The sequence below is a fragment of the Lithobates pipiens genome, unplaced genomic scaffold, assembly GCF_037356315.1.
Source record: "Lithobates pipiens isolate NorthernLeopardFrog02 unplaced genomic scaffold, aLitPip1_a1.2 Scaffold_27, whole genome shotgun sequence".
In the NCBI taxonomy this organism is placed as follows: domain Eukaryota; kingdom Metazoa; phylum Chordata; class Amphibia; order Anura; family Ranidae; genus Lithobates; species Lithobates pipiens.
The window spans coordinates 38,291,073-38,306,532 of NW_027507788.1; the positions used below are offsets into that span (position 1 = coordinate 38,291,073).

Below are 15,460 nucleotides of genomic sequence, written 5' to 3' on the forward strand. Positions count from 1 at the left end.
ATGATAAAAATCGCTGATCAATGTCATTACTAGTAAAAAGTAAAAAAGGCATAAAACTATCCCCTATTTTGTAAACGTTATAAAACGTTTGCGCAAACCAAACGCTTATTGCGATTTTTTTTAACTAAAAAATGTAGAAAAATACGTATTGGCCTAAGCTGAGGGAAAAAAAAAGGTTTTTTTTATATATTTTTGGGGGATATTTATTATAGCAAAATGTAAAAAATAATGCATTTATTTCAAAATTGTCGCTCTTTTGTTGTTTATAGCGCAAAAAAAAAAACCGCAGAGGTGATCAACTACCACCAAAAGAAAGCTCTATTTATGGGAAAAAAAGGACATCAATTTTGTTTTGGAGCCACATCGCATGACTGCGCAATTGTCAGTTAAAGTGACGCAGTGCCGAATCGCAAAAAGTGCTCTGGTCAGGAAGGGGGTAAAATCTTCCGGGGCTGAAGCGATTAAAAGTGGCTAAAGTGTATGTATTTAAAACCAAAAAACTTCTTCAGTTTTAGATAAAGTAGGTAAAGATTAAGACACCTATATGTGCATCCTGGGAAGTGCAGTACTGTGCAAGTTTTAGGCAAGTGTGAAAAATGCTGGAAATTAAGAGTGCTTTCAGAAATATAAATTTTATTAGTTTATTTTTTATCAATTAACAAAATGGGAAGCAAATGAACAGAAGAGAAATCAAAATAAAATATTTGGTGTGACCACCCTTTGCCTTTAAAACAGCATCAATTCTTCTAGGTACACTTGCATACACTTTTTGAAGAAACTCAGCAGGTAAGTTGTTCCAAACATCTTGCCTAAAACTTTTACACAGCACTGTATATCCTTTACTTCCTATCCTGGAAGGCAAAAGAAATGTCTACAAAATCAGTAGAATTTTCCTTTTAGACAGTTGTCAGCATTGGAAGATTTAAAAACAGGAAATCCTATAATAAGACTTACCTGTAGGTAAAAACAATATCTCCTAAACCTGTACGGTTTAGGAGATATTCCCCTCACAATGCGCCCGCTGACTGCAGCGGCGCATGCGCACAGGTGATTCTCGGCTGAAGGCCGGCAGACACCGGACCCTGCCGGGAAGAAATCTCCCTTGTGCCTGCGCGGGAGTGACGATATCGCGGCTTTGGCCACTCACAGCGCTGGGGTCGCGATACCCGGAAGAAACACGGAGGGAACATGTCAGCTCCCTTGGCGTGGATCGGGCCAGATGTCGGGGCCTCGTTCTAAGGTAAGTATTTCATAATGAGCTAGTGTGCTTTTTTTTTTTTTTTTTTTTTTTTTTTAACTCACCTGCAAAGGAAAACACCACATCAGCGGGTATACAACCGCTTTAAGTGCTAATTGTAAAAGTTTCAATCTTCCATCACCTTTTGTCATGGTTGAATTGAAGGGGTACTGTGGAGGGCTGCGCCCCCCCCCCCCCCAAAACCCAAGGAACATCCTATGTTTCAGCTCTGAAACACAGGTTCTACCTACTGCCACCATAAGCACTAGCTACATCCAGCAAGTACACAATAAACAACTGTGGTTGTTAGCTAGGACTGCTCAGCATCCTACCAACCAATGCAGGTGATTGGTCTGTCCCCCAGTAATCAGAGGAGCAGCACTGAGCTTCCTCATTCAGACTTGCTGCCAGTGCCTTGCCTCCCAGCCTTTCCCTGTAAACTCTTCAGAACCTGGTTTAATGTTTGGGGGGGGGGGGGGAGAGTATGGGGACCCTGATTTCAAGGGGGCTCTGGGAACCCTAATATAAGGAAGGGGTGACTGGGGAAACTGATGTAAGAAGGGTAGCTCTGGGGACCCTAATGTAAGAGAGGGGGACTCTGGGAATCCCAATGAATGTGGGGGGGGGAGGGGGCGATATAAGGAATGGGTGACTCTAGGGACCTGGATGTAAAAGGGGTGACTTCCGGGAACCCCGATGCCAGAGGGGTTGAATCTGGAGACCCTGATGTAGGGTGGGGATGGTCTAGGACCCCTGATATAATGAAGGGGTGGCTTTGGGGGCCCCGATGAAAGGGAAAATAGCTCTGGAGACCCTGATGTAACATGGGGTGACTGACGGAGAGGGGACACGTGGCTCTGAGGACCCTGATGTAAAGGGGGGTGGACTTTGGAGACACTGATGTAAGGTGGGGGGGTCTGGAACCCCTGATATAAAAGGAGTGGCTCTGGGGACCTGGATGTAAGGGAACATAGCTCTGGGGATCATGATGCAAGAGGGGTTACCTCTGGGTGAACCTGATGTAAGGAGGGGGGATATGGGAACCCTGATGTAGGGAGAGGGGACTCCAGGGACCCTAATGAAAGGGAGCGTAGCTCTGAAGACCCTGATGTAAGATGGGATGACTCTGGGTTACCTGATGTAAGGAGGGAAATCCCAGGAACCCTGATGTAGGGAGAGGGGACACAGATTTTTTTTGGGGGGGGAGGGGGGCTCTGCGAACCCTGACATAAGGAAGGTGGCCCTTAGGACCCTGATGTAAGGGGGGTGGCTCTGGGACCTTTGATATAAGAAAGGGGTGGCACTTTGGGGACCCTGATTTTAAAAGGGGACCCTCATGTTAGAGGGGAGACTCCAGGGACCCTCATGTTAGAGGGGGGATCCTGATGTAAGGTGGGGGGCTCTGGGGACCCCGATGTAAGGTGGGGGAGGATCTGGGAACCTTGTTGTGGGGAAACTCTGGGGACAACATGGTCACTTTTTGTGTGCAGAAAAACTAACATTTTTAAAAATGATCCTTTGTTCTGGGGTCTATGTGTATCTGTCAGACTGTTACTTGTGAGATAGTAAGTTGGAGTATTTTATGTGTACAAGGAAAGCAAACAAAAAAAATATATATATTTTTTCACTCAACCAAAAACTAAACTGTTTCGGCAGGATATCCACGGTTAAAGAGATTGTCAGAAATATATAGAGATTGCCATTACTGACCTCAAATTGCTTGGCTGTCGTGCTGAATCTCTAGCTGTAAAACTTTTAGTCAATGACCCATGCTTCTGACCTCTGGAGATTTCTGATGTGCCCAACTGGTAAACTCAAAGAGTGAACCCGGTTAGTCACCATATTGCAATGCCAGCATTCCTCTCATGGCAGGTTAATTTGCCATGCAATTTACAATACTGGGTCTGAAAACACGTTTGTACAAAGCGATGCAATGAAATACAAATGTTTTCTCAGTGACATCCATAAATAGTAATAGATTGAGATTTTAAAATATCGTAATGATCAGGAATTAGGAGTGTTGGGTTGGTGATCAGACATGTTATAGATAAGAAGACCTGGCACATTTCACATTAGAGTCTGAGCTGGTAATTGAAGTCTTTTTGAATGCCTTTTATCATAGACTTAATGTGGGTGGGGGGGGGGGGGGGGGGGGAGGATTCCTTTTAGAGTTATTAGCATGAATCAAAATCAAAGCAATATATTCAATCTCTACCCTTATGTGGGCCACAGTCCAGCACTAAAATTGGTTTATGAATTTACATTCCCATTCCTCTTTTTGTGATGGTTATGTTGTGGCCTCTGGTGTAAAATTGGATTGCTAAAACAAAATTCCTTTATCTGGGTATGGTGGCTGCCATACTTCGTTATTCCCTTTTTAAATTGAGCATCTGTGTAGATCCATTCTTGTAATCCAGCTATTCGTTTCTTTGGGTGTGATCTATGCCATACTGTTTATTCCCCTTACCCCATCGAAATTATATACTTTCCCAAGCTATTTTAATATTTCTTCAAAGAAGATGTAAGTATGGTGTAGATTCTGTAAAAAAAAAAAAAAAAAAAAAATTATTATTATATATATATATAATATATATATATATATATATATATATATATATATATATATATATATATATATATATATATATATATATATATCATACACACACCTCTGAAAGATGAGATACATAGAAGAGTGGGTACACTTTAAACAGGTTTTTTGGACATCCAAAGTTGTTTAAAAGGTATACAACTAGATTGATGAAGGGCTTGGAGAGGGTCTCGATGACAATGAATGGCTTCACAATCTGGCTAGCTTCTCTCAGGATAAATAACAAAATGTAAAATAAATGCAGAGTCTGGGGAATTCAGAATTATTTATTAGAAATTTACTACAAAGCCACATAAATTGATTTTCTCTGTCAATTACAATTATAGAAATTTGCATGACAAAATATTTTTTACATCAAGGCACCATAATCATAGCTCATCTAACATACTTCATATAGCTTAGAAAACGTTTAAAAAAAAAAAAAAAAAACGCAAAAATAAAATTAAAATATGTAAATAATTTGAACACAGGGCTCATACATATGGGACATCTATACAGGTACGCAATGCTTTTTTGAGCTGCATTCAATGTTCACTGAAAAAAACATAGGATTTTTTTTTTAGTTTGGACACAGTAAGGAAGGAATAAAACCTCCGTCAAGTTTTAGCTGTAGTCTTTTGTCTCCATGGGGGGCGGGGGGGATTTTTCACCCGACTTTTGTTGGGGCAGGAAGTCCCTCCAGTGAAGATGTAGTCTGCATCAAAGCACTGTCAGTAAATAGGGAAAGGGTTAAAACCTCTGTCAGGGTATTCCTGTCTCGGTGACAATCGTTCTTCTAATTTCTTGTGCTGATATCACATGGATAGGAAGTGAGGCTAGATTTCTTTTATAGCATCTCAGACAGCAATAAAAACTTTACAGGTGTATCTATTATTTGCCAGTCTATTCAGAGCCAAAAAATAAATAAAAATAGCTAAAGCTGGACTTTACCTGAACCCCATGGAGAAAGAACACTACAGAAAAAGCACACAGTGAACGCAATTGTACTTATCTACATTGTCGGCACTTCCTTTATAGGGGTCTAGTGAACAGCAGGGATGAAGGCAATAAAAAAATACTACCACATGTATGAACTCTATATTTGAATATACATTCTCTGTGTGGTTGGTGGTTTGTAAACTAAAAACCTACATGAAATAGCTGGTATAAAAGTCATCAGCTTCTGTAATTCAAGTGGTCTTATCTTATACATCTGAGATACAGTTTAAAGCTGAATTCCATGTATGGCACTTTTTACATAGTTGCATTGGTCCAGCATGTACCATACCTAGCCGATCCACATGGAAGCTGGAAATCATTGTAGTCAGCACCGCTAGCTTCTGGGCCCTGTGCCGAGCAACTGCCCTACTGCTTACCGACACATGAGGTTGCTCTCTCAGCACAGGCACTATTTCCTCAATGAGTGCAAAGCATTCTCTGATTGGACAAGTTTGAGAGGTGGAACGATGGCGCCACAATCTCCACCTCACCCAACACAGAATGCTTTGCATTCATTGAGAAATGCAAAGCATTCTCTGAATGGTGCCATGCTGGGCGGATAGCCTATGCTCAAATAGCAGGGCAGCTGCTCAGCACAAGAATAGAAGCTAGTGGAGGTCACTGTAGTAGTGGTGCCTAGTACATTGATCAGTCAGGTATGAAATATGCATAGTGAGATTGGTCCAAGCTTACAATATAAAACTATATGAAAATATTTATACCGGGAATTCATCTTTAATTGTTTAAAATAAAAAATATGCATTACTAATTCAAAGAAATGTGCGTAAAGTGAACCTGTCCTGAGGAAAGATGACAAAAACTAGTATTAGCATAGAACAGTAAGTACCATATGGTGCCCTTGCATATCTTTTTGGTCTGTGTAAATGGTGCTTCGGAGTACTCTGGGATGTGGGCTGTAAAGAACTAGAAACCTTTCTTCAATTCAGTGCTTTAGAATACCCTCCACATCCCATGGTGCAATGCAATGCTTCTGTAATGTTCACCAAGAGCACCCACAATACAGGGGTGGAGGGGAGGACAGGCAACATATGGGGATTGCTGTTCTCTGCATCCCTGTTCATTTGCTCTTTCCTGAGGACAATTTCATGTTAAGAGCACTCAGTAGCAGCACACTTTAAAAAGAATACCACTGTTCCACCAAAACATTCTTCTTTATCAAAATAATTAAATTAGATATTTCTACAGCAAACAAAAATATTTTTTGCCTTGAGACAATTTTGACACCTCAAAAACCTCAGCCTCTGCCTAACTCGTCTACTGGTCTGGTATCACTGTCTGGAGAATTCCAAAAGGAGCCTAATAGTAATCCAGTTCCAGATGAAGTCTACAGATACCAGCCCAAAGCCTTATCCTTACAGCAGTGTTGTGTGGCAAAAAATGAGGATGGAGAAGAACAGAGCAGACAAAGTCTATTAAGGATGTCCATGTCCCAAAATTGAAGGGGCATATATTCTTGAACTGTAGTGATATACGATTATCTGGCATCATTTAGCTGTCTAGCCACAGTTAGGATCTCTTTGGCCCCTTTACTTATTAACAGGTTCGCTAGATCTGCTCCTAAAATTTCAGCAGCTTCCAGAGCTTTATGAGGTACTCCAAGTGCTGTGATACCCACATGTTGGGCATTATCATCTGGACATTCGCCTTCCTGTAAGCGAAACATACATGCGTGGTTTAGTCAGTAGTCACTACTGTACACAATAATAAATGGTAGTACAAGCTTACTTTGATCACAGAGCTTTGTTAGCATTTTATATTAAAAGCAAAAGAAGTCAACATGTATTAAAGTGGTTGTAAACCCTTACAGACCACTTTGACCTACAGGTAAGCCTAGATTAGAGCCTAGCTGTAGGTCCAAGAAATATCTCCTTAACCTACACTGTTAAGGAGATATTTTACAAAAAAGGGCACAGCTGTATATGGCGTATGCACGCCATAGACAACGATGCAAGCGCACTGGGCGCGCCGCAAGTGAAGGCGAACATGCCGTCAATGATGGCTCCCGCACGCATGAGTGACATCATTGCGGCTCCGGCCAATCACAGCGCCGGAGCCGCGAGACCCAGAAGTCACTCCGGGATACATGGCAGCAGCGTAGATGAAGAACGAGGACTGCTTCAGGGGCTTTGGTCTCAGGTAAGTTATTCATAATGAGCTAGTATGCTATGCCTTTGCCTTGCAGGGTTTATTTTTATTTTTTTCAGGGTTAACTTCCTCTTTAAACATTTAGCCCTGGTTCACACCAGTATGATTTATCCTGCAATTTGAGTTGAAAATCGCATGACAAGTCACACCCCAATGCCAGCAATGGAACCCTTGAAATAGTTGCGACTCAAGTTGCAAAGTTCCTGCACTACATTTTGCATTCTGTTAAATGAAGTAGCAGTGAAACCGGAGGTCCAAATCACACTGTTGGAGGCTCTAAAATCATGCTGAAATAGCACGATTTCAAAGCCGTCCTGGTGTGAACCAGGGCTTAAAGTGGTTGTAAACCCTTACAGACCACCTTTACCTACAGGTAATCTTACCTGTAGGCACAAGAAATATCTCCTAAACCTGCACTGTTTAGGAGATATTTGCAAAAGACAGGCACCGCTGTCTATGGTGCATGCACCGTAGACAACGGCGTGCAGGCGCACTGATCGTGCCGTTTCTAACGGTGATCGTGCCATTAGTGGCAGCTCCCGTGCGCATGCGTGGAAGTGACGTCCAGCTGATCACAGCGCCGGAGCTGCGATAACCAGAAGGAAAATGGATGCTTCGTGCAAAAGGGGACAGCGGTGACGTCGCAGGCTCCTGTGTCAGGTAAGTGACACATAATGGGCTACTAACAAAGAGGAAGTACAACCTATCAGGGTTTACTTCCTCTTTAAGGCGTACTCTCAAACATTTTGTCTGCACCTTTGAAAATAAACACTTCTTCCTCACCAGCTCAGAGAACCCTCTTATGCTTCATTCGAATTACTTAGAAGAGACATTTTCAAATATAAAATATCTGTGACTTCTTGACTAAAAACAAGAACATGAAAGCAGTGTTTTCCAATAAAAAAATTAAAATAAAAAAAAATAAACAGGGTTTTTATTGGGATAACAGAACAGAACTAATGACAATTTAAACAATGGCTTATTTGCTTACAGTGAATAAGAAATGTCTTCCTTCATAAGAAAATTATAGTGGTGGTACAGAATTTATTTATATATTATGATCAGGACAAAAATTTTAAAAACTATTTTTTATTCCTACACAGAATATTCAAGTAAAAAATATTGTATAGTAATATTATGTTTTCTATTCGGCCAAAAGGTGGAGCTCTAGCTTCCTTTTCTCTTTTAGATTTGTATCTCATTCTTACCGTTAAAAAAATAAATAAAAAAAGTCCAATGCTGGTAAAAGTGAATGGGGTTAATTTATGGAAGACCAGCCATCATTTTTAGCCCAGAGAAACCCTTCAATTACCAGGTCTCGGGGAACCCCTACTGAAAGCAATTCATTGGGGTCAGTGGTACAAATGTCCCTTACAATCATGGCCATTGGTGTCAGGCAAATGGTGATTCTTTTTTGCATTGACTGACATTTTCCTATGTGTAGTCCTTGTTTATGTATATTTTATACATTTTAGGGTACCAGTAAACCTGTTAATTCATGCCCTCACCTCATTTGGGAAAACCACACATGCCTGCATTGTTTCTTTAAGGCATTCTGAACCATCAAGGCTGTAGACCGCTCCAGTTAAATACAGCTGTGGAACAGAAATAGTTTTTTTTTAGATACAAAAAACATTTACAAAAGTATCTGATCAAACACAAAATATAAAACCATAAATCTGAAACAGAACAAGGGAGAGTCAAGATTCTGATTCCCCACTCATGAAAACAGATCATTACCTGGGAGTCTTGTAGAACTGTAGTCACAGCTACAGGCACACTGCAACCGCCCTCCTAGAAGAAAATAATGTAAATAATGTATCTTGAATACTATTCATAGTTCTTTGATATTTTGCATGCCAAGAAGTCAGCTTTCTGTATTTTTTTTTTTTCCAGCTATGTCTAGTTTTTGTTTAATCAGGAAGGGTTAGAACCTCAGTCAGGTTTTTACTTCTGTGCTCCCATTGGGGAAATTTACTCTTCCAATCTGTCCTGGTGACCAGCATCAGTGTCCTCAGAACTGGAGTATAGGAGAGATCTTTTAATGGAGGCACCATTTCTATCAAAGGTGAGATTTATTTTTAATTGGGTCAGGAGACACACTGGGCACCTTTGCTGCCATTGTGCCATGTGCCGGGTGTCCAGTGTGCCCCCTGTGCCTTTGAGGACTTTTAGTAGTGTTAGGACTGAAAGCAATATACAGGGTGCCGTGAAGAGGCCTTGCAGCTTACACATGCGTTTGCAAATGTGTGCTAACTAAACCCGTTTTTCACGTAGACTGTTGGACAGGTTAATTCGGTTGGTAAGCAGACTGGTTGGTGAGTTGAACTGGGAATTTTCTCAGGGATTTACTCTTACTTCTAGTTATGTTTACAGGACAGGAAGTGAAGGCGACTGTCACTAATGAGGTAAAAAACAGATATACCCCCCCAAACACACACACAGGTTCTTATCTTAAGTTTTTAGGTAAAGCTGACCATATTCTCATCTCAGTACAGTCTATTTTAGATGAAGTAGCAACTACACAATCTATACAATTTATATTCACTCAGGTAGGCCTTTTTGCACTATATAGTTGTTGAAAAATCTTCAGTAGATTGTACAAACAGATCTGTGGTCAAGTTCAACTTAAAAAAAAAAAAAAAAAAATCTATATAAAACTTAAACATAAAATCTAATGCTCAAATTCTTTCAGCTACAGGAATACCAAATATATATGTAATTATTTCATAGTTAGAATATTATGGTTTAATAACTTAAGAATTACAATTTTCAGATCAGTAAAGCTAAAGCCTCCTTCAATCTGGAGGGACAAATAGTGAATGACCACACTCCAGTAAAACAGACTCCTTCATTGATACAAATCCATAACAAAGTATAAGAGGAGTGAGAATTGCACTGAGGAAAATAAGGTAAGTATACACTCTAGAAAAGCCAGAACCACAAAGCAGTGAAACAAAGTTTGCAATGTATCTCAGCAACTAAGGCCCCTTTCACACGGGACGGATCAGTAATGATCCGCCCCGTGATGATCCGCTTGCTCAGTGGGAATCGCTCTGTTGTCCCCGCTGAGCCGGCGGATAACAGGGCGGTCCCGGCACACTGTGCAGGGACCGCCCTGTCAGCTCTCCTCTATGGGGGATCGGATGAACACGGACCGTCTGTCCGTGTGCTTCTGATCCGCTCTGCAGACGGATAGAAAAATAGGATTTTCCTCCATCTGCAGAATCGGATAATTGTGGAGGCGGACGATAGCGGGTGTCTGCGGATAAACATCCGCAGACACCCGCAATCCCATAGGAATACATGTATGTCCGTATTTCATCCGCAAACGGATGGATGAAATACGGACATACTGTCCGCATGTGTGAAAGGGGCCTTAGTTTCTGTTCTGCAGGTGACTGACATACAATTTGTTCAAAGCATATCTAAACCCCAACACAAAAATACATATTGGCTTACCTTAAATCAGGAGTCTCTAATCTAAGGTAAGCCAATATGTTCTCTGAAACTTTTCACAGAGGGCTCATTTACACTCGCTTTGGACTTCAGCACACATTAAAGCACGTACCGCTTCAACGCGCCATTACACACCCCTCCTCCTACAATTGTATCCCCCATTAGAGCCATCACAACCACCAACCACCCCCCCACATTTGCTTTGTCCCCATCAGTTTCCCCGCAGTTTACCACTGTACTGTGTAGGCTTGGTGCCCACCTCCTGGCTCCCGCCCCGCTGTTACACAGGCACGCTGTATGCAAAATTACAGCACTAAAGGACACTGATCTTAACAGCAGGGTGGGAGCCAGGAAATGCAGCAGGCATGCACTGAAGGACTTCATTGATGGCTAGGGTGTTGGTGGTAGCAGAACTGGAGGCTCTGGGGGGGGGGGCTTGCAAATGCAACTCCACAAAGATTGAGACTGTCCCTGCAATGAGTCTGAGGACTCTAGTTACAGGCCAGAAAAACATCCTAGTGAGCCGGCTGTAGTCAGTGGACTGCCTTGGATAAAGCAGCTGCATTTGTTTGTTTTCCCCTTTTTTACCTGGTAATCCTGTGAATAACCTACTTCCTGTCTCTGGGTGTCTATGCTCACTTATTCTGCTATATCTATGGAGGGAGCCATGGTTGTCACCCATGCTGAACTTTAAATGTGCCTGCCCTTTGTTTATCTCCATTACATGGAGGTGGGAAGATTGTGTAAACTACTAAAGATAATGATTTTGCCGTCCTTTCATCTTTGGGAAGTGACAGGGACACTGCATTTCTGCCATAATTAACCAGTGTTTTCTGTATTTGTTGAAAATGTTCTTAGCCTTTTAAAAAAGAAAAATAATGCAGCCACCACATCTAAGTGCTGGAAAGCTGCAATACATTACTTTTTGTTTTTCAGTTTAGTTATTCTTTACTGTGTGCCACTTACCAGTCGCCTCATGAAAGATCTTTCAGCTATACAGCGTAAAACAGTCTGAGGATCCTGAAGGGAAGACACCATGTTCAAGATATTCTGGTCTTTGGCTCTAACCTCCACAGCCAAAGCTCCCTACAGAGAAATGTACAGGATTACTACACCTTATATACCTGCATGACAAAATAAACAGATTTCTATTTAAAAAGGCCAAAAAGTAAGACTGTCTGTCTGCATAAGCTTACCTGACCCACTGCATAGAGGCACTCTTCAGGAGAAAGGATCTAAGAGAAGAGAAGACATTTAAACAGGCTAAGCAGCTGTCAAGTACTGTGTATCCCATGCCCATTGGGCTTAAACTGTATCTATGGGCAAGAACAAGTGACAACGCTCTTTTATTTAAACAACCACTCTCTCCTCTGCTTGTGGTGCTGAAGGAGAGTGGTCATCATTCCTTCCCCCATAAATGCCTCCATTGCTCAGCTGGAATAAAGGGAAGGAATGTATGTCCACGTGCAGATACAACCATAACAGGTCCTGATAGAGCAGCAATTGGTTTAAATACAAGATGATGTCTTACTGCCTACTGTTCTTAGCCAGATGTTTGCCAAACTATGCCCATTCTCATAGGCTAGGTTTAGACCTGTGTCTAAACTGCCACTCCTCTAAAAAAGATCTGGGTTTGGATCACTTTTTAGAGGCATTTGACAGACAGGGAGGAGGTAACATGATGCCTCCTCACCATAATTGCTGAACTAACGCACTGCAACCATGTGTTGCCGGGCTTCCCTATTCACTCGCATAGGATATATTTGGCGGGCTTGTTGCCTGCTGAGCGCAACATGATAGATCATTTTTGCATCGGTATATAAACACCCCCATTTTCTGCCTTTGTACCTTTGTGGGTTGGGCACTAAAAACTTGCTCAACCACACGTTTTTAACGACCAACAAGCCCATAATGGCTATATAAAGCTTCAGAAAAACATGCAATATTGTCACTTTGTGTTCCTTTTATAGTAATCAGGCCATATAGCTGAATGGTACTGAACATTTCAAATGTTGATGGTAAGTTTTCATTTTTTTTCAACATTATCTTGATGTCTATCGAAATGTATTTAACATTACACAAATCTAGTCGATGTGAGGAACTTCTACAAACTATACAATGACCGGGATAAACAGGACCATTCACTGACACTTTTAAAGTGGTTGTAAAGGTAAAAGGTCTTTTACCTTAAAGCATTCTCTTCATTAAAGGTAAAAGACCAAGTTAGACTTACCGGTAACTTGTTTTCCAGAAGTCTTTCAGGACAGCACCTGAGAGATAGCGACTCCTCCCTCCTCGTTAGGAAACACCTTCTTCCTCCAGACTTTAAAGGGAGGCGCCTCCCTACCACACCTCAGTTGTAGAAGAGAACCTCCGGCCCCGGCTGGAACACACAAACATATACGTTAGTCACAGCGTAGCATAATACAATACCATAGGGCGGGATGTTTGCTGTCCTGAAAGACTTCTGGAAAACAAGTTACCGGTAAGTCTAACTTGGTCTTTCCCAAGGCGTCTTTCAGGACAGCACCTGAGAGGATAACAGAGACTTACCCCTTAGGGCGGGACAACAGCTTGCAGGACCTTTCTGCCAAATGCCTGATCGCTGGCCGAAGTGAGGTCCAGTCTATAATGTTTCACAAATGTGTGAAAACTCGACCATGTCGCCGCCTTGCAGATCTGCTCAGGGGTGGCACCAGCTCTCTCTGCCCACGTAGACGCCAGAGCCCTGGTTGCGTGTGCACAAATTCCTGCTGGAGGGGATAATCCTGCCTGGGAATATGCCTCCGAGATAGCTAATTTCAGCCATCCAGCTAAAAGTAATTTTAGAAGCTTGAAAACCCTTTTTCCTTCCTGAGAAAAGTACAAACAGTGAATCTGAACGTCTGAAGGACTCAGTCCTCTTTAGATAACTCAGCAGAGTCCTCCTGACGTCCAAAGTATGGAAAAGAGTCTCCTTATTTCCTTTGGGGTTAACACAAAAGGTTGGCAGTACTATGTCCTGTATACGGTTCTGAACTGAAGCTACCTTCGGTAAGAATTTTGCATCTGTTCTAAGAATAACTCTGTCAGGAAAAATGGAAAGATATGGTTCTTTAACTGACAGAGCATTTAGCTCACTGATCCTGCGTGCAGAGACAATGGCAATCAGAAAAACGGTTTTTAATGTGAGAAACCTAAGGGAAGCCTCCACAAGAGGCTCAAAAGGCCCCTTTGTTAGAGACTGTAGGACTAACGACAAATCCCATCTAGGAAAAACCTTAATCGGAACTGGCCTAGATCTTTTAAGGGCTCTAAAGAATCTGATCACCAGCGGATCTGAGGCCACAGATTTCTCTAAGAACACTGTCAGAGCTGCTACCTGCACCCTCAGGGTACTAACTGCCAGTCCCCTGTCTGCTCCATCTTGTAAAAAACTCCAAGATGGAGACAAGGCTCCCTGGCACCTGGGCGGCTGAAAAACACCAAGTTTTATAACGCTTCCAGACCTTAGAATAAATGGCCCCCGTAACCCTTTTCCTACTTGCCAAAAGGGTAGAGATCAAACGGTTGGAAAACCCCTTGCTCCTAAGGAGCTGCCTTTCAGAAACCAGGCCGTGAGGGCCAGGCTGGCCACTCCTGGATGGTTTACTGGGCCCTGCAACAACAGATCGTACCTGAGGGGCAGATGCCAACAAGGCTTGATTGCCAGACCTAGAACTGTCGAAAACCAGGCCCTTTTTGGCCAAAAGGGCGTGATTAGAATAACTGGCACCTTCTCCCTCTGAATTTTCCTTAAAATTAACGGGATTAACTGAAATGGGGGGAAAGCGTAGCAAAGACGAAATTCCCATGGATAAGCTAGCGCATCTGTGCCCAGCGAGCCATCGCGACTGTCCAGGGAAAAGAACTGGGGAACCTGGGCGTTCACCCTTGAGGTGAACAGGTCCACCTCTGGTAATCCCCATTTTCCGGCAATCATTGCCCCTTTTAGGTGGACTGCTGATAGGGATAACAAACGTCTTTCCGCCCACCGAAGAATCTCCATGGCCAGTACCTGAAGCGACCTGCTTCTTGTACCCCCCTGTCTGTTTAAATAAGCCACCGCCGTGGCATTGTCTGTTAGGACCTGGACGTGATGGGACTGGAGTTCCTGAACAAACAACTCCAGAGCCAAGGCAATCGCCTTGAGCTCCCTCCAGTTTGAGGACCTTATTGCCTCCTCCTTGGCCCAGGACCCCTGAGTGAAACGTGTTCCTAGATGGGCTCCCCACCCCCAGGAACTGGCGTCGGTTGTTAGTCTTTTCTCGACTGGAAAAGCCCAGACTAACCCCTCCGATAAGACATCCTGTCTTTTCCACCACCATAGGGACCTTTTTACCTGGGTTGACACTCTTACCTCTGCCTCTAGGGATGCCACTGTGTGATCCCAAGATTTGAGAAGGAAAGCCTGCAGACACCTGAAATGCATTCTTGCCCACTGGACTGCTGGCATTGTTGAAGTTAGAACCCCCAAAGCTGACATAACCTGTCTTACTGTCAGATTTTGGCTGGTTTGTAATAAAGACACTGCACCGGAAATCCTGTCCTTTTTGTCTAAGGGAAGGAAGATTTTTTGATCCACCGAATTTATTAGATACCCTAAAAACCGAATCTCCTGAGATGGGTTTAGGGACGACTTTTGGAGGTTCAAAATCCACCCCAACGTCTCCAGATGGCTGCGAGCCTAGGTTGATCTGCGATTCCTCGCTGGATGGGGCGAAAAACAGCAGATCGTCTAAATAAGGAATAACTGCGATTCCCTGAAGTCGCAGCGGCGCTAAAGCTTCTGCCATCACTCTGGAAAAAAATTCGGGGAGATGATGACAGGCCGAAGGGTAGGGCCCTGACCTTGAGATGATGAACCACACCCCCCAACCTCACCGCCAGCCTGAGGAACTTCTGAGACTGGGGAGAGATCGGAACATGTAGGTATGCATCTTTTAAATCTACCGACGCCATAAAACATCCTGGCATCAACAGATTTCTGA

At 42.8% G+C, this 15,460-nt stretch overlaps 1 protein-coding gene across 2 annotated transcripts in view; it reads right to left on the reverse strand.

Annotated features, from left to right (window-relative positions):
- Nucleotides 1–4,503: 4,503 nt before the first annotated feature.
- The window catches only part of HMBS (hydroxymethylbilane synthase), a 41,701-nt gene continuing 30,744 nt past the window's right edge, over nucleotides 4,504–15,460 (reverse strand). For both annotated transcript variants that reach the window (XM_077456824.1, XM_077456823.1), the window contains 5 exons: nucleotides 11,648–11,686; nucleotides 11,418–11,537; nucleotides 8,733–8,786; nucleotides 8,501–8,587; nucleotides 4,504–6,495 (listed from right to left, as the gene is read on the reverse strand). In XM_077456824.1, coding sequence (XP_077312950.1) covers nucleotides 6,322–6,495; nucleotides 8,501–8,587; nucleotides 8,733–8,786; nucleotides 11,418–11,537; nucleotides 11,648–11,686 — 474 coding nt within the window. In that variant the 3' untranslated portion in view covers nucleotides 4,504–6,321. The remainder of the gene's footprint in view (nucleotides 6,496–8,500; nucleotides 8,588–8,732; nucleotides 8,787–11,417; nucleotides 11,538–11,647; nucleotides 11,687–15,460) is intronic.